Source organism: Lucilia sericata, unplaced genomic scaffold (genome assembly GCF_015586225.1).
Source record: "Lucilia sericata isolate MDLA Ls3-8-SP2 unplaced genomic scaffold, ASM1558622v1 Contig000583F_arrow, whole genome shotgun sequence".
In the NCBI taxonomy this organism is placed as follows: Eukaryota; Metazoa; Arthropoda; class Insecta; order Diptera; family Calliphoridae; genus Lucilia; species Lucilia sericata.
Window position 1 is genome coordinate 109586 of NW_023994590.1, and position 19923 is coordinate 129508.

Consider the following 19923-nt stretch of genomic DNA (forward strand, 5'->3'; position numbering starts at 1 on the left):
AGCTGTTTAACCCAAAAAAGGCGGTTTAATTTTTTTAAAACATTTAAATTTTCTTTACAGGAATCGAAGTAAAAGCCTTTTCCTTGTTTGTAACCAACTTCTATTAAGCAAATGCATTTCCTAAAACTTTTAAAAACTGGTGTCTCGGTCAAGGTATAATAAATTCTAAAGTTCTTCCTTAAATTCCTTTAACATATTCCCTTCCAGCAAGTGGGCCTAGAATTTGTACAAACTTTGCTCAAAAAATCCTGGCAGGAAAAAGAATTAAGCCTAGAATTCACCTGTAACTTTGTTAATGATCTTCTACAAGGTCTGGGACTAGAGTGCCACATAACAGCTGAGGAAATCAACTCCGGCGGACCTTATGACTGGCCTTTGGAACAAATACAAATTTATAATTTTCATTATGTTGAAATGGATTTTCGAAACTTGGAAGAATTTCTTGAAGAGGTGTGCTCCTTGGTGCAATTGCAACATGAAATATTTCTAAATGATGTACGGGAGCTGCATGAAGATGAGGATATTGAAAGTCCGGTGGAATATTTAATGCAATTAACGGCTGTATGGTGTAATGTTTATAAACAATTGCAAAAGTTGGAGGAGCTGCAGACGAATAAAAGATTTGAGGAGCCCTTAGCGAGAATAAGTGAGAAAAGCTTAAAGGTAGATATTTAAGGAAGATATGAACTGTTTAGCTTTTGTAGATTTCCATATGCTAATGGGTATGCATAATTTACGTAAAATGTATCGCTTAGATTTGCATCTATTGGATGCCATATGTAATCGTTTGTATTGGAGTGCCTTGCAGGGACTTTTGTAAGTATTTAAAGGAAGAATTCCAGATAGACTTTACTATAGACTGTTTCTTTTCTTTTATTTTTTTATTTTAGTTATAAACAAACACACGATATGATATTTTCTGGTTTATTGGATATTTTTGCCAAAGATTTTGATTTGTTTTATACGAGTTCTACACAAACTATCAATTTCTTTTATGAAGCCTTTTCCGTAGATATCAACACTTTAACCCCCTTAAAACTCTATGAAACTTTAAAAAATATGCTCATGGAACTGGACAGCTCTTATAAATCGAATATTTTAATAAATTTTCTCATCGAACCCTTTATGTTGCAAATATATTTCACCACATTTCTCGCTAAAAGACATAAATGGTATAATAAAATAACCACCAAAAATTTGGAGAAAATCCAGCAGGAAGCCTTAAAGTTTTTAAATATATTACAAAGGTATTAAGGGAATTTTCTATATTATGTATGATTGTTTATAGTTGTTTTTAACGTTTTCTAGCAAACTTGTAACTTTGGATTGTTTTTCGCGTGAATTTATGGAATCTATTTTAAATGTTATCTTCAAAACTGATCACATAACCTCAAATTTAGCCTGTCAATTGTATATAACCATGATGAAGCGTAAATTTTCGGAAATATTGATTTTAAAACATATAATGGATTTTTATGTGGGACATATGGTAAGTTAAGTTAATAAGAAGCTTAAAGGAAAATAATGTTTATTATGTTACTCCCATAGGGTTCCATTGTTAATTTAAAGTCTTACACTAAAACTATGTATGATTCTTTAGAATTTTTATTGAATTTCAATAATTTATTAGAAATTATCACGGATATTAATACAACAGAACTTATTAGATTATTAAGTGCTCATTTATTGTTTATAGTCTTTGAGCTGAAAGTCCAGGAGAAAGGTAAGTAATGATTTTAAATAGTTTTTGAACGAACTGCTGTAGAACGGTTATAGGTCCCTCAAACTTTTATAAAACCGTTTTGTATATAGTCTAGTGTATAGTCTAGTCTATAGTCTAGTCTATAGTCTAGTCTATAGTCTAGTCTATAGTCTAGTCTATAGTCTAGTCTATAGTCTAGTCTATAGTCTAGTCTATAGTCCAGTCTATAGTCTAGTCTATAGTCTAGTCTATAGTCTAGTCTATAGTCTAGTCTATAGTCTAGTCTATAGTCTAGTCTATAGTCCAGTCTATAGTCTAGTCTATAGTCTAGTCTATAGTCTAGTCTATAGTCTAGTCTATAGTCTAGTCTATAGTCTAGTCTATAGTCTAGTCTATAGTCTAGTCTATAGTCTAGTCTATAGTCTAGTCTATAGTCTAGTCTATAGTCTAGTCTATAGTCTAGTCTATAGTCTAGTCTATAGTCTAGTCTATAGTCTAGTCTATAGTCTAGTCTATAGTCTATAGTCTATAGTCTAGTCTATAGTCTAGTCTATAGTCTAGTCTATAGTCTAGTCTATAGTCTAGTCTATAGTCTAGTCTATAGTCTAGTCTATAGTCTAGTCTATAGTCTAGTCTATAGTCTAGTCTATAGTCTAGTCTATAGTCTAGTCTATAGTCTAGTCTATAGTCTAGTCTATAGTCTAGGCTATAGTCTAGTCTATAGTCTAGTCTATAGTCTAGTCTATAGTCTAGTCTATAGTCTAGTCTATAGTCTAGTTTATGGTCTAGTCTATAGTCTAGTCTATAGTCTTGTCTATAGTCTAGTCTATAGTCTAGTCTATAGTATAGTCTATAGTCTAGTCTATAGTCTAGTCTAGTCTAGTCTAGTCTCTAGTCTAGTCTATAGTCTAGTCTATAGTCTAGTCTATAGTCTAGTCTTAGTAGTCTATAGTCTAGTCTATAGTCTAGTCTATAGTCTAGTCTATAGTCTAGTCTATAGTCTAGTCTATAGTCTAGTCTATAGTCTAGTCTATAGTCTAGTCTATAGTCTAGTCTATAGTCTAGTCTATAGTCTAGTCTATAGCCTAGTCTATAGTCTAGTCTATAGTCTAGTCTATAGTCTAGTCTATAGTCTAGTCTATAGTCTAGTCTATAGTCTAGTCTATAGTCTAGTCTATAGTCTAGTCTATAGTCTAGTCTATAGTCTAGTCTATAGTCTAGTCTATAGTCTAGTCTATAGTCTAGTCTATAGTCTAGTCTATAGTCTAGTCTATAGTCTAGTCTATAGTCTAGTCTATAGTCTAGTCTATAGTCTAGTCTATAGTCTAGTCTATAGTCTAGTCTATAGTCTAGTCTATAGTCTAGTCTATAGTCTAGTCTATAGTCTAGTCTAGTCTAGTCTATAGTCTAGTCTATAGTCTAGTCTATAGTCTAGTCTATAGTCTAGTCTATAGTCTAGTCTATAGTCTAGTCTATAGTCTAGTCTATAGTCTAGTCTATAGTCTAGTCTATAGTCTAGTCTATAGTCTAGTCTATAGTCTAGTCTATAGTCTAGTCTATAGTCTAGTCTATAGTCTAGTCTATAGCCTAGTCTATAGCCTAGTCTATAGTCTAGTCTATAGTCTAGTCTATAGTCTAGTCTATAGTCTAGTCTATAGTCTAGTCTATAGTCTAGTCTATAGTCTAGTCTATAGTCTAGTCTATAGTCTAGTCTATAGTCTAGTCTATAGTCTGGTCTATAGTCTAGTCTAGTCTAGTCTATAGTCTAGTCTAGTCTATAGTCTAGTCTATAGCCTAGTCTATAGTCTAGTCTATAGTCTAGTCTATAGTCTAGTCTATAGTCTAGTCTATAGTCTAGTCTATAGTCTAGTCTATAGTCTAGTCTATAGTCTAGTCTATAGTCTAGTCTATAGTCTAGTCTATAGTCTAGTCTATAGTCTAGTCTATAGTCTAGTCTATAGTCTAGTCTATAGTCTAGTCTATAGTCTAGTCTATAGTCTAGTCTATAGTCTAGTCTATAGTCTAGTCTATAGTCTAGTCTATAGTCTAGTCTATAGTCTAGTCTATAGTCTAGTCTATAGTCCTAGTCTATAGTCTAGTCTATAGTCTAGTCTATAGTCTAGTCTATAGTCTAGTCTATAGTCTGGTCTATAGTCTGGTCTATTGTCTAGTCTTTGGTCTAGTCTATAGTCTAGTCTATAATTTAGTCTATAGTCTAGTCTATAGTCTAGTCTATAGTCTAGTCTATACTCTAGTCTATAGTCTTTAGTTTAATCTATAGTCTAGTCTATAGTCTAGTCTTTAGTCTAGTCTATAGTCTAGTCTATAGTCTAGTCTATAGTCTAGTCTATAATCTAGTCTATAGTCTAGTCTATAATCTAGTCTATAGTCTAGTCTATAGTCTATAATCTTGTCTATAATCTAGTATATAGTCTAGTCTATAGTTTAATCTATAGTCTAGTCTATAGTCTAGTCTATAGTCTAGTCTATAGTCTAGTCTATAGTCTAGTCTATAGTCTAGTCTATAGTCTAGTCTATAGTCTAGTCTATAGTCTAGTCTATAGTCTAGTCTATGGTCTAGTCTATAGTCTAGTCTATAGTCTAGTCTATAGTCTAGTCTATACTCTAGTCTATAGTCTAGTCTAGTCTATAGTTTAATCTATAGTCTAGTCTATAGTCTAGTCTTTAGTCTAGTCTATAGTCTAGTCTATAGTCTAGTCTATAATCTAGTCTATAGTCTAGTCTATAATCTAGTCTATAGTCTAGTCTATAGTCTATAATCTTGTCTATAATCTAGTATATAGTCCAGTCTATAGTTTAATCTATAGTCTAGTCTATAGTCTAGTCTATAGTCTTGTCTATAGTCTAATCTGTAGTCTAGTCTATAGTCTAGTCTATAGTCTAGTCTAGTAGTCTATAGTCTAGTCTATAGTCTAGTCTATAGTCTAGTCTATAGTCTAGTCTATAGTCTAGTCTATAGTCTAGTCTATAGTCTAGTCTATAGTCTAGTCTATAGTCTAGTCTATAGTCTAGTCTATAGTCTAGTCTATAGTCTAGTCTATAGTCTAGTCTATAGTCTAGTCTATAGTATAGTCTATAGTCTAGTCTATAGTATAGCCTATGGTCTAGTCTTTGGTCTAGTCTATAGTTTAGTCTATAGTCTTGTCTATAGTCTAGTCTATAGTCTTTTTCTCTTCTTAACCAGATTCCTCTTCGCAACAAGAACTACAACACTTGTTACAAATATTGCCCGAAATATTTGAAAATTTACTTTGTCAAAAGACCGAGGGCATCCTGCTAAAAGTCTACTCTTTTATACCTACAGAAAATTTACAAAAAACGGTAAGTTTTTTGAAGAAAAACTTTAATCCTAAACAATTCCTCGTAATATGCCATACATTCCTTTAGATCCTGAACAATTTTATCCATTATGCTGTGGGCATATTTACACACTTCGATAACAATCTGCAATATCCTTTGCTTATGAATATTTTCCAGATTTTTCATAAATTTTTAAATTTTAACAGAGAATGGCAACATTTAGAACAATTAAGTGATCATTTATTACATAAATATCATGAAATGTTAAGAAATTTACGTAAAATAGAGGAAAATTCTGAAAAGGTATAACTTAACCTAAAGATGTGAGACCTAACCTTAATTTTTCTCACCTTTTTATTGCAGATTTCAAAACTTCCTTTGGCTGATTATAATAATTTACTAAAACGTTTTAATATTATATTAAAAACCAAATATGAATTATTAGATAATAACTATTTACAAATTATTCGAGATTTGTCTTATTACTTTCTTTATCATCCTGACATTAAGGCAATAATTACAAAACAAAAATCCTTTATAGATTTATATGTTTTGGAAATAATCATCTCTTGTATATTGAAATTATTTAAGGTGGAAAATGCCAATAATCAAAATTATACATTTTTCATGGAGGCTCAGGAATTATTTAAATATTTGTGGTTGTTACTTAAAGATATGGAAGAATTGTTAAAGCTACCGGTAGTAAACATAAAAACGGTAATGAATTGTCCAACTTCCGAAGATAATTTCTACATGTTTTTAATATTTTTTAGTATTACTGTTCTTTATTGGTTTTATTGACTTATCTACCCTTAAAACTGGAGTCTAATGTTTATCATCAATTGGTGCAAATCCTCATAGAGTTAAATTTTAAAAGCAGGCCTCTTAATCGTACAGAAGGTAATGAGTCTCAGCAATTGCATCCATTACAATCTTTGGAATATCAACGTTTGATGTTGCGACAATTTACGGAAATGCATAAACAGCAAAGGGTACAAATTCAAACAAATTCCGTTTGGAAATTGTGTATTTATTATGGCATGGTGAGTTAACAGTTCATATACATCTCCATTATATGTATAGACTAGACTAAAACCTAGACTTTAGATTAGACTATAGACTAGACTATAGACTAAACTATAGACTAGACTATCGGCTAGACTATAGACCAGACTGTAGCCCACACTATAGACTAGACTATTAACTAGACTATAGACTAGACTATCGACCACATTATATATTAGACTAGACAATAGACTAGACTATAGGCTAGACTATAGACTAGACTAGAGACTAGACCATAACCTAGACTACATAATGGACAATAGACTATACTATAGAAAAGACTATAGACAAGACTATAGACTAGAATATAGACTAGACTATAGACTAGACTACATACTGGACTAGATTATAGACTAGACTATAACTAGACTATAGACTAGACTGTAGAATAGACTATAGACTAGACTATAGACTAGACTATAGACTAGACTATAGACTAGACTATAGACTAGACTATAGACTAGACTATAGACTAGACTATAGACTAGACTATAGACTAGACTATAGACTAGACTATAGACTAGACTATAGACTAGACTATAGACTAGACTATAGACTAGACTATAGACTAGACTATAGACTAGAACTAGACTATAGACTAGGCTATAGACTAGACTATAGACTAGACTATAGACTAGACTATAGACTAGACTATAGAGACTAGACTATAGACTAGACTATAGACTAGACTATAGACTAGACTATAGACTAGACTATAGACTAGACTATAGACTAGACTATAGACTAGACTATAGCTAGACTATAGACTAGACTATAGACTAGACTATAGACTAGACTATAGACTAGACTATAGACTAGACTATAGACTAGACTATAGACTAGACTATAGACTAGACTATAGACTAGACTATAGACTAGACTATAGACTAGACTATAGACTAGACTATAGACTAGACTATAGACTAGACTATAGACTAGACTATAGACTAGACTATAGACTAGACTATAGACTAGACTATAGACTAGACTATAGACTAGACTATAGACTAGACTATAGACTAGACTATAGACTAGACTATAGACTAGACTATAGACTAGACTATAGACTAGACTATAGACTAGACTATAGACTAGACTATAGACTAGACTATAGACTAGACTATAGACTAGACTATAGACTAGACTATAGACTAGACTATAGACTAGACTATAGACTAGACTATAGACTAGACTATAGACTAGACTATAGACTAGACTATAGACTAGACTATAGACTAGACTATAGACTAGACTATAGACTAGACTATAGACTAGACTATAGACTAGACTATAGACTAGACTATGGACTAGACTATAGACTAGACTATAGGCTAGACTATAGACTGGACTATAGACTAGAATATAGACTAGACTATAGACTAGACTATAGACTAGACTATATACTAGACTATAGACTAGACTATAGACTAGACTATAGACTAGTCTATAGACTAGACTATAGACTAGACTATAGACTAGACTATAGACTAGACTATAGCCTAGACTATAGACTAGACTATAGACTAGACTATAGACTAGACTATAGACTAGACTATAGACTAGACTATAGACTAGACTATAGACTAGACTATAGACTAGACTATAGACTAGACTATAGACTAGACTATAGACTAGACTATAGACTAGACTATAGACTAGACTATAGACTAGACTATAGACTAGACTATAGACTAGACTATAGACTAGACTATAGACTAGACTATAGACTAGACTATAGACTAGACTATAGACTAGACTATAGACTAGACTATAGACTAGACTATAGACTAGACTATAGACTAGACTATAGTCTAGACTATAGACTAGACTATAGACTAGACTATAGACTAGACTATAGACTAGACTATAGACTAGACTATAGACTAGACTATAGACTAGACTATAGACTAGACTATAGACTAGACTATAGACTAGACTATAGACTAGACTATAGACTAGACTATAGACCAGACTATAGGTTCCTCAAACTTCTATAAAACAGTTTGAGCTTCCTCAAACTTCTATAGAACAGTTTGAGGTTCCTCAAACTGCTATAGAACAGTTTGAAGTTCCTCATGCTTCTATAGAACAGTTTGAGCTTCCTCAAACTTCTATAGAACAGTTTGAGCTTCCTCAAACTTCTATAGAACAGTTTGAGCTTCCTCAAACTTCTATAGAACAGTTTGAACTTCCTAAAACTTCTATAGAACAGTTTGAGCTTCCTATAGACTAGACTATAGACTAGACTATAGACTAGACTATAGACTAGACTATAGACTAGACTATAGACTAGACTATAGACTAGACTATAGACTAGACTATAGACTAGACTATAGACTAGACTATAGACTAGACTATAGACTAGACTATAGACTAGACTATAGACTAGACTATAGACTAGACTATAGACTAGACTATAGACTAGACTATAGACTAGACTATAGACTAGACTATAGACTAGACTATAGACTAGACTATAGACTAGACTATAGACTAGACTATAGACTAGACTATAGACTAGACTATAGGCTAGACTATAGACTAGACTATAGACTAGACTATAGGCTATACTATAGACTAGACTATATACTAGACTATAGACTAGACTATAGACTAGACTATAGACTAGACTATAGACTAGACTATAGACTAGACTATAGACTAGACTATAGACTAGACTATAGACTAGACTATAGACTAGACTATAGACTAGACTATAGACTAGACTATAGACTAGACTATAGACTAGACTATAGACTAGACTATAGACTAGACTATAGACTAGACTATAGACTAGACTATAGACTAGACTATAGACTAGACTATAGACTAGACTATAGACTAGACTATAGACTAGACTATAGACTAGACTATAGACTAGACTATAGACTAGACTATAGACTAGACTATAGACTAGACTATAGACTAGACTATAGACTAGACTATAGACTAGACTATAGACTAGACTATAGACTAGACTATAGACTAGACTATAGACTAGACTATAGACTAGACTATAGACTAGACTATAGACTATACTAAATTTTTCTATTATTTCTAAGTTGTTGGAATCTCTAACTATTCTTTCTTTTATTTCCATTTCAGTTCAAACGCTCCTTTCAGGAAGAATTAAAGAATTTACTCGTTACTTTGGCCAATTATAGATTAAATATCTTTAAACATATAATCTCCGTACTAATATACAATCTTTATAAACAAAACCCTGCTCTCAAGCACCTGACCATAGTGGTAAGTTCTTTACGTTGATCATCAACTTTAAAAGTATTTAACAATAGCGTATTTTTTACCATTTGTTATAGTTTATACTAAAACAGCACAAACATTTAATTGATAACGACATAAATGTCGATTCATCGCCTTTACTTAAAGTCCACGTAGTGTTATTGGTATTACAATATTAACAAAGGCCTTAAGTGTTCAGCGTCTAAAGACAGGCCACAATCGTTTGGAGGCTTTAAAGCATTTAAACATATTCATGGAGGACTTAGATTTAAATGAATTGCAAGCAAAACAATTAATGTAAGTTGAAAAGTAAAGTTATTAATGATAAGTGTTTGATTTTTGTTTTTACATTTTCAGGGCAGAACAATTGCAACAAATGTCTCAACATTTAATTACTGCTGAAGAACGTAAATTTTTGGAACAATTTAAAGTTGAAATGATGGAACAAGTACCCTAGAGAGCTAAGTTTCTTTACCTTTTTTAAAGTACATATGAACTATTTTTGTTATTATGTTTTGTTTTTGTTTATTTATTTTATTTAATTTCCCGCCAGACATTGCAGTGCCTTTTAAATTTTATTATTATTATTATTTTATTTTATTTAATTTCTTTTCATTTTTATATTTATTACATTATTATCATTATTTAATTTGAATTTTAATTATAAACGTCAGTGTTTTTTCACTTTACGTCTTTGATGAATAAATTTCTGTTGTTTTTTTTTTCAAAACACCTAAACTAAACTAGCCTTTTAACAAAACATTAATTATTTATGACAATTATCTTATTTATCTAAACTAGATAATAAGATAATTCAAATTCAGTTTCTGTTCTTGCCTATTTTTTGCACTCTACATCGTTCTTCAATCGTTTTGTGTTGTTATAATTTTTATTACGACAATTTCGGTTTGTTGTTGCCACAACACACCTCAAATTTCTGTTAAACATGTGGAAAATTTGTCAATTATATTTGTTGTGCTTTTTTTCAAATTTGAGTCACATGTAAATGTCTTCGTTTTAAATAAGATTTATGGGTTTGCTAAGGTGACCAAATAAGTACAGATTAGACTTAAGAATAGGCTTAATGCTAGAGTAAGATAAAGACTAGACAATGACCTAGTCTAGAGACTATATATAGTAGACTATAGGCTATATACTAGACTATGGACTAGACTACACCCTAGACAATACGATAGACTGTATAGTAGAATAGACTAAGACTATAGACTAGACTATAGACTAGACCAAAGACTAGACTATAGACTAGACTATAGACTAGACTATAGACTAGACTATAGACTAGACTATAGACTAGACTATAGACAAGACTATAGACTAGACTATAGACTAGACTATAGACAAGACTATAGACTAGACTATTGACTAGATTATAGACTAGACTATAGACTAGACTATAGACTAAACTATAGACTATACTACAGACTAGACTGTAGACTAGACTATAGACTAGACTATAGACTAGACTATAGACTAGACTATAGAATAGACTATAGACTAGACTATAGACTAGACTGTAGACTAGACTATAGACTAGACTATAGACTAGACTATAGACTAGACTATAGACTAGACTATAGACTAGACTATAGACTAGACTATAGACTAGACTATAGACTAGACTATAGACTAAACTATAGACCAGACTATAGACTAGACTATAGACTAGACTATAGACTAGACTATAGACTAGACTATAGACTAGACTATAGACTAGACTATAGACTAGACTATAGACTAGACTATAGACTAGACTATAGACTAGACTATAGACTAGACTGTAGACTAGACTATAGACTAGACTATAGACTAGACTATAGACTAGACTATAGACTAGACTATAGACTAGACTATAGACTAAAGTATACACTAGACTATAGACTAGACTATAGACTAGACTATAGACTAGACTATAGACTAGACTATAGACTAGACTATAGACTAGACTATAGACTAGACTATAGACTAGACTATAGACTGGACTATAGACTGGACTATAGACTAGAGACTAGACTATAGACTAGACTATAGGCTAGATTATAGGCTAGATTATAGACTAGACTATAGACTAGACTATAGACTAGACTATAGACTAGACTATAGACTAGACTATAGACTAGACTATAGACTAGACTATAGACTAGACTAGACTAGACTATAGACTAGACTAGACTAGACTATAGACTAGACTATAGACTAGACTATAGACTAGACTATAGACTAGACTATAGACTAGACTATAGACTAGACTATAGACTAGACTATAGACTAGACTAGACTAGACTATAGACTAGACTAGACTAGACTATAGACTAGACTATAGACTAGACTATAGACTAGACTATAGACTAGACTATAGACTAGACTTAGACTAGACTATAGACTAGACTATAGACTAGACTATAGACTAGACTATAGACTAGAGCTATAGACTAGACTATAGACTAGACTATAGACTAGACTATAGACTAGACTATAGACTAGACTATAGACTAGACTATAGACTAGACTATAGACTAGACTATAGACTAGACTATAGACTAGACTATAGACTAGACTATAGACTAGACTATAGACTAGACTATAGACTAGACTATAGACTAGACTATAGACTGGACTATAGACTAGACTATAGACTAGACTATAGACTAGACTATAGACTAGACTATAGACTAGACTATCGACTAGACTATAGACTAGACTATAGACTAGATTATAGACTAGATTATAGACTAGATTATAGACTAGACTATAGACTGGACTAGACTAGACTTTATACTAGCTTATAGATTAGACTATAGACTAGACTAGACTAGACAGATTAGACTATAGACTAGACTATGTAGTAGACTATGTACTAGACTATAGACTAGGCTATAGACTAGACTATAGACTAGTATATGTGTGTATAGACTGAACTATAGATAAGAACAGTTTGATGTTCCTCAAAATTCTATAGAACAGTTTTAGCTGTTCCTCAAACTTCTATAGAACAGTTTGAGCTTCCTCAAGCTTCTATAGAACAGTTTGAGCTTCCTCAAACTTCTATAGAACAGTTTGAGCTTCCTCAAAATTCTATAGAACAGTTTGAGCTTCCTCGAACTTCTATAGAACAGTTTGAGGTTCCTCAAACTTCTATAGAACAGTTTGAGGTTCCTCAAACTTCTATAGAACAGTTTGAGGTTCCTCAAACTTCTATAGAATAGTTTGAGGTTTCTCAAACTTCTATAGAACGGTTTGAGCTTTCTCAAACTTCTATAGAACAGTTTGAGCTTCCTCAAACTTCTATAGAACAGTTTGAGCTTTCTCAAACTTCTATAGAACAGTTTGAGCTTCCTCAAACTTCTATAGAACAGTTTGAGCTTCCTCAAACTTCTATACAACAGTTTGAGCTTCCTCAAACTTCTATAGAACAGTTTGAGCTTCCTCAAACTTCTATAGAACAGTTTGAGCTTCCTCAAACTTCTGTAGAACGGTTTGAGCTTTCTCAAACTTCTATAGAACAGTTTGAGCTTCCTCAAACTTCTATAGAACAGTTTGAGCTTTCTCAAACTTCTATAGAACAGTTTGAGCTTCCTCAAACTTCTATAGAACAGTTTGAGCTTCCTCAAACTTCTATAGAACAGTTTGAGCTTCCTCAAACTTCTATACAACAGTTTGAGGTTTCTCAAACTTCTATAGAACAGTTTGAGGTTCCTCAAACTTCTATAGAACAGTTTGATGTGATTTATACTTCTTTATAACAGTTTCTTTTGTTCGAATGTTTATTTTTACATGGCCACCTTAATGGTTTATCTTATTTAAGAAATCGTATTAAATCAAAACAATTTTCGGTAATTTTGGTTTAAACGCCCTTAAACTGTTTCATTTTGTGTTTTTGTTATTTGTTTTATTGTCGATTTTATTTAGAATGATTTAATTTAAACAACATTTACAAGCTAATTAACATAATATTGTTAAATGCATAATAATGTAATAATTTATCATTTAATAATAATAAAAACCAATCAAATCGTAAGCGACAACTTTAGGGGATATTTTTAGGAAATAAAAGGTTAAATTGATTCGGCTTTTAAAATTCCGCTCCTATCAAAAGAATTACTTCTGATATTGAAACTTTTAAATTATTAACACAATAACAACTATTTTGCTTAAAATATGAAAGGAAAACAAGTAATTTTTCACGCTTACTTTAATGTTTTTCTTATCACGTTCAATTACGTGCCCTAAACACCTTTTATTTGAAAATATAAAATATTTTCCCTATTTTCTATAACTTTTTTCCAGAACATAATAAAATTCTTTGTTGCCCTGTAGTAACGTCATAATTATTCATTTTGTTTAATCATTTAAATAAATATTTATAATATTTATTGAATATTTTGTTTAAAGCTTATTAATCATTAATTTGTAATTAATTATAAATTATCATTAAATAAGCAGTTAGATAAAATATTAAAAATCATAAAATTGGCCTTTATTGACACAAACTTGACAAGGGGTTATCAATTAATAAATTTTACGGTGTTTTTTCTTTAAGGAAAATTGATTTGAATTTAAAGAAAAACGTCAAAAGAACAAGTGAGAACTTGATCACACTACTTCGGAACAGTTAGAGCAGCTATAGAATGAACTAGGCTATAGACTAGACTATAGACTAGACCATCGACTAGACTATAGACTAGACTATAGACTAGACTATAGACTAGACTATAGACTAGACTATAGACTAGACTATAGACTAGACTATAGACTAGACTATAGACTAGACTATAGACTAGACTATAGACTAGACTATAGACTAGACTATAGACTAGACTATAGACTAGACTATAGACTAGACTAGACTAGACTATAGACTAGACTATAGACTAGACTATAGACTCAACTATAGACTAGACTATAGACAAGACTATAGACTAGACTATAGACTCAACTATAGACAAGACTACAGACTACACTATAGATTCAACTATGGACTAGACTATAGACTAGACTATAGACTAGACTATAGACTAGACTATAGACTAGACTATAGACTAGACTATAGACTAGACTATAGACTAGACTGTAGACAAGACTATATACTAGACTATAGACTACACTATAGACTAGACTATAGACTAGACCATAGACTAGACTATAGACTAGACTATAGACTAGACTATAGACTAGACTATAGACTAGACCATAGACTAGACTATAGACTAGACTATAGACTAGACTATAGACTAGACTGTAGACTAGACCATAGACTAGACTATAGACTAGACTATAGACTAGACCATAGACTAGACCATAGACTAGACTATAGACTGGACTATAGACTAGACTATAGACTAGATTAGACTAGACTATAGACTAGACTAGACTAGACTATAGACTAGACTATAGACTAGACTATAGACTAGACTATAGACTAGACTATAGACTAGACTATAGACTAGACTATAGACTAGACTATAGACTAGACTATAGACTAGACTATAGACTAGACTATAGACTAGACTATAGACTAGACTATAGACTAGACTATAGACTAGACTATAGACTAGACTAGACTATAGACTAGACTATAGACTAGACTATAGACTAGACTATAGACTAGACTATAGACTAGACCATAGACTAGACTATAGACTAGACTATAGACTAGACTATAGACTAGACTATAGACTAGACCATAGACTAGACTATAGACTAGACTATAGACTAGACTATAGACTAGACTATAGACTAGACTATAGACTAGACTATAGACTAGACTATAGACTAGACTATAGACTAGACTAGACTAGACTATAGACTAGACTAGACTATAGACTAGACTATAGACTAGACTATAGACTAGACTATAGACTAGACTATAGACTAGACTATAGACTAGACTATAGACTAGACTATAGACTACTAGACTAGACTACAGACTAGGCTATAGACTAGACTATAGACTAGACTATAGACTAGACTATAGACTAGACTATAGACTAGACTATAGACTAGACTATAGACTAGACTATAGACTACACTATAGACTAGATTGTAGACTAGACTATAGACTAGACTATAGACTAGACTATAGACTAGACTATAGACTAGACTCTAGACTAGACTATAGACTAGCCTATAGACTAGACTATAGACTAGACTATAGTCTAGACTATACTATAGACTAGACTAGACTAGACTATAGACTAGACTAGACTAGACTAGACTAGACTAGACTAGACTAGACTAGACTAGACTAGACTAGACTAGACTAGACTAGACTAGACTAGACTAGACTATAGACTAGACTAGACTATAGACTAGACTAGACTATAGACGAGACTATAGACTAGACTATAGACTAGACTATAGACTAGACTATAGACTAGACTATAGACTAGACTAGACTAGACTATAGGCTAGAGTATAACTAGACTATAGACTAGACTATAGTCTAGACTATAGACTAGACTATAGACTAGACTATAGACTAGACTATAGACTAGACTATAGACTAGACTATAGACTAGACTATAGACTAGACTATAGACTAGACTATAGACTAGACTATAGACTAGACTATAGACTAGACTATAGACTAGACTATAGGCTAGACTATAGACTAGACTGTATACTAGACTATAGACTAAACTACAGACTTAACTCTAGACTTTATTATGGACTTTATATAGTCTGGACTATAGACTATTTAAGTTCTAATTTCTAAACAAATTTCTTAATTTAACTCCCATTTATTTAAATTGCGGTTATTTTTTGTACAAAAATTTTCCTCCAACTTTGTTTATGTTTTATTTTTGTCTCCAATTATCACCTTGTTTTTGGCAGCACATTCTTTAAATCCTACACGCCATCAAAAATCTCTCTTTAACTCTCCCCCTTTACTTAAAGTCTTCCCACAATTATCAATTTAAACTAAATATTTTACTCTTGTAGACACAAATACTTTATGCTCCATATATTTGAATCCCAAAAGCTATTTACACTATAGTTATTTTAAATCTCAAATAATATTTGTATTTAACTACAATCTGCCACTGACGTATGTACACAAATTTTAGCTTAAATGTCAATAAACACTTTAAAAGAGTACGGCGCAAGAGATAGGGCAAATCAAACATAGATCAGCCAATTCCAATCTCAGTATTTTAAACAAATGTAGGATACATAATATGAGTAATAATATTAAAATTAAACAAACGTAATTATCAAGTTACAAAATGTTTTGTGTAAAACAAAGAGTTTAGTTATTTTTTTAAGAAATTATCGAGGGAAAAGCTAAAGTAGTCATGGTTTTTAGAAATTGAACTTTTCTTGAGGTTTTTGCAAAATCGACGAACATTATTGGAGCTGTTTTAAGACTCGTCAAACTTCTATAGAACATTCAGGGTCCGTCGAACTTATATAGAACAGTTTGAGGTTTCCTGAACTTCTATAGAACAGTTTGATGTTCTTCAAACTTCTATAGAACAGTTTGAAGTTCCATAAATTTCTATAGAACAGTTTGAGGTTCCTTAAACTTCTGTAGAACAGTTTGAGATTTCTTAAACTTATATAGAACTGTTTGAGGTTTCTTAACCTTTTATAGCAATATCGACAAACTTTAATGGATCTTCTATAGAACAGTTTGAGGTTCCTCATACTTCTATAGAACAGTTTGAGGTTCCTCAAACTTCTATAGAACAGTTTGTGCTTTCTCAAACTTCTATAGAACAGTTTTAAGTTCCTTAAACTTCTATAGAACAGTTTAAGGTTCCCTAAACTTCTATAGAAGAGTTAGAGTGTCCTCAAACTTATATAGAACATTTAGAGTTCCATCAAACTTCTTTCGAGCAGTTTTTTTCTACAAATCTTTTATCCAAAGAACATTTAGAGTTCCATCAAACTTCTTTCGAGCAGTTTTTTTTTCTACAAATCTTTCATCCAAATTAAAAGTTTATTTCCTGCTTTTGTAGCGCCTTTAGAAATATACAGAAAGAGTTTCTTTCTTACGTTGTAATCTTCTAATTTAATCTATTAAATTTACGTGTGTTTTTTGTTGTCAATTGTAAAAATACTACTTGAGTATTTGCAAAGAAATTGAATTATATATTTAAATACTTAAAAACGTTTAATAGTTTACTACAATTTAGATAAAGCTGATGTGATTATATCTATTGTAATGTTATTATTATAAAAAAAAAAACTTTTATTAGTTGTAGGTGTAAATTACGAAGAAAACTGAATAAATAATGTTGCATTGTAAAAATAGGGTGACCATTGGACTACATATCTTCGAAACATTAGAGATTCTTTAGACGATCGACTATTGTATAGAAGAGTTTAAGGTTTCTGAAACTTCTATAGAACAGTATGAGGTTCCTCAAACTTCTACAGAACAGTTTGAACCTCTTCAAACTTCTAAAGAACAGTTTGAACCTCTTCAAACTTCTAAAGAACAGATTGAGGTTCCCCAAACTTCTATAGAACAGTTTGAGGTTCCTCAAACTTCTATAGAACAGTTTGAGGTTCCTCAAACTTCTATAGAACAGTTTGAGGTTCCTCAAACCTCTATAGAACAGTCTGAGGTTCCTCAAACTTCTATAGAACAGTTTGAGGTTCCTCAAACTTCTATAGAACAGTTTGAGGTTCCTCAAACTTCTATAGAACAGTTTGAGCTACCTCAAACTTCTATAGTACAGTTTGAGGTCGCTCAAACTTCTATAGAACAGTTTGAGGTTCCTCAAACTTCTATAGAACATTTTGAGTTTCTTCAAACTTCTATAGAACAGTTTGAGGTTCCTCAAACTTCTATAGAACAGTTTGAGGTTCCTCAAACTTCTATGGAACAGTTTGAGGTTCCTCAAACTTCTATAGAACAGTTTGAGGTTCCACAAACTTCTATAGAACAGTATGAGGTTCCTCAAACTTCTATAGAACAGTTTGAGGTTCCTCAAACTTCTATAGAACAGTTTGAGGTTCCTCAAACTTCTATAGAACAGTTTGAGGTTCCTCAAACTTCTATAGAACAGTTTGAGGTTCCTCAAACTTCTATAGAACAGTTTGAGGTTCCTCAAACTTCTATAGAACAGTTTGAGGTTCCTCAAACTTCTATAGAACAGTTTGAGGTTCCTCAAACTTCTATAGAACAGTTTGAGGTTTCTCAAACTTCTATAGAACAGTTTGAGGTTCCTCAAACTTCTATAGAACAGTTTGAGGTTCCTCAAACTTCTATAGAACAGTTTGAGGTTCCTCAAACTTCTATAGAAGAGTTTGAGGTTCCTCAAACTTCTATAGAACAGTTTGAGGTTCCTCAAACTTCTATAGAACAGTTTGAGGTTCCTCAAACTTCTATAGAACAGTTTGAGGTTCCTCAAACTTCTATAGAACAGTTTGAGGTTCCTCAAACTTCTATAGAACAGTTTGAGGTTCCTCAAACTTCTATAGAACAGTTTGAGGTTCCTCAAACTTCTATAGAACAGTTTGAGGTTCCTCAAACTTCTATAGAACAGTTTGAGGTTCCTCAAACTTCTATAGAACAGTTTGAGGTCCCTCAAACTTCTATAGAACAGTTTGAGGTTCCTCAAACTTCTATAGAACAGTTTGAGGTTCCTCAAACTTCTATAGAGCAGTTTGAGGTTCCTCAAACTTCTATAGAACAGTTTGAGGTTCCTCAAACTTCTATAGAACAGTTTGAGGTTCCTCAAACTTCTATAGAACAGTTTGAGGTTCCTCAAACTTCTATAGAACAGTTTGAGGTTCCTCAAACTTCTATAGAACAGTTTGAGGTTCCTCAAACTTCTATAGAACAGTTTGAGGTTCCTCAAACTTCTATAGAACAGTTTGAGGTTCCTCAAACTTCTATAGACCAGTTTGAGGTTCCTCAAACTTCTATAGACCAGTTTGAGGTTCCTCAAACTTCTATAGAACAGTTTGAGGTTCCTCAAACTTCTATAGAACAGTTTGAGGTTCCTCAAACTTCTATAGAACAGTTTGAGGTTCCTCAAACTTCTATAGAACAGTTTGAGGTTCCTCAAACTTCTATAGAACAGTTTGAGGTTCCTCAAACTTCTATAAAACAGTTTGAGGTTCCTCAAACTTCTATAGAACAGTTTGAGGTTCCTCAAACTTCTATAGAACAGTTTGAGGTTCCTCAAACTTCTATAAAACAGTTTGAGGTACCTCAAACTTCTATAGAACAGTTTGAGGTTCCTCAAACTTCTATAGAACAGTTTGAGGTTCCTCAAACTTCTATAGAACAGTTTGAGGTTCCTCAAACTTCTATAGAACAGTTTGAGGTTCCTCAAACTTCTATAGAACAGTTTAAGGTTCCTCAAACTTCTATAGAACAGTTTGAGGTTCCTCAAACTTCTATAGAACAGTTTGAGGTTCCTCAAACTTCTATAGAACAGTTTGAGGTTCCTCAAACTTCTATAGAACAGTTTGAGGTTCCTCAAACTTCTATAGAGCAGTTTGAGGTTCCTCAAACTTCTATAGAACAGTTTGAGGTTCCTCAAACTTCTATAGAACAGTTTGAGGTTCCTCAAACTTCTATAGAACAGTTTGAGGTTCCTCAAACTTCTATAGAA

General features: G+C 32.2%; 1 protein-coding gene across 1 annotated transcript; it reads left to right on the plus strand.

The window, feature by feature from the left end:
* The first annotated feature begins 13 nt into the window (after positions 1 to 13).
* Positions 14 to 9890, plus strand: LOC119606423. Its single transcript, XM_037959936.1, is given in 14 exon segments — positions 14 to 153; positions 208 to 646; positions 705 to 816; positions 891 to 1247; positions 1309 to 1489; positions 1549 to 1723; positions 4908 to 5044; positions 5111 to 5326; positions 5387 to 5740; positions 5797 to 6066; positions 9194 to 9337; positions 9409 to 9499; positions 9502 to 9628; positions 9689 to 9890. Coding segments are annotated over 14 exon segments (2745 nt in total). The 5' UTR covers positions 14 to 111; the 3' UTR covers positions 9789 to 9890.
* Positions 9891 to 19923: the final 10033 nt, after the last annotated feature.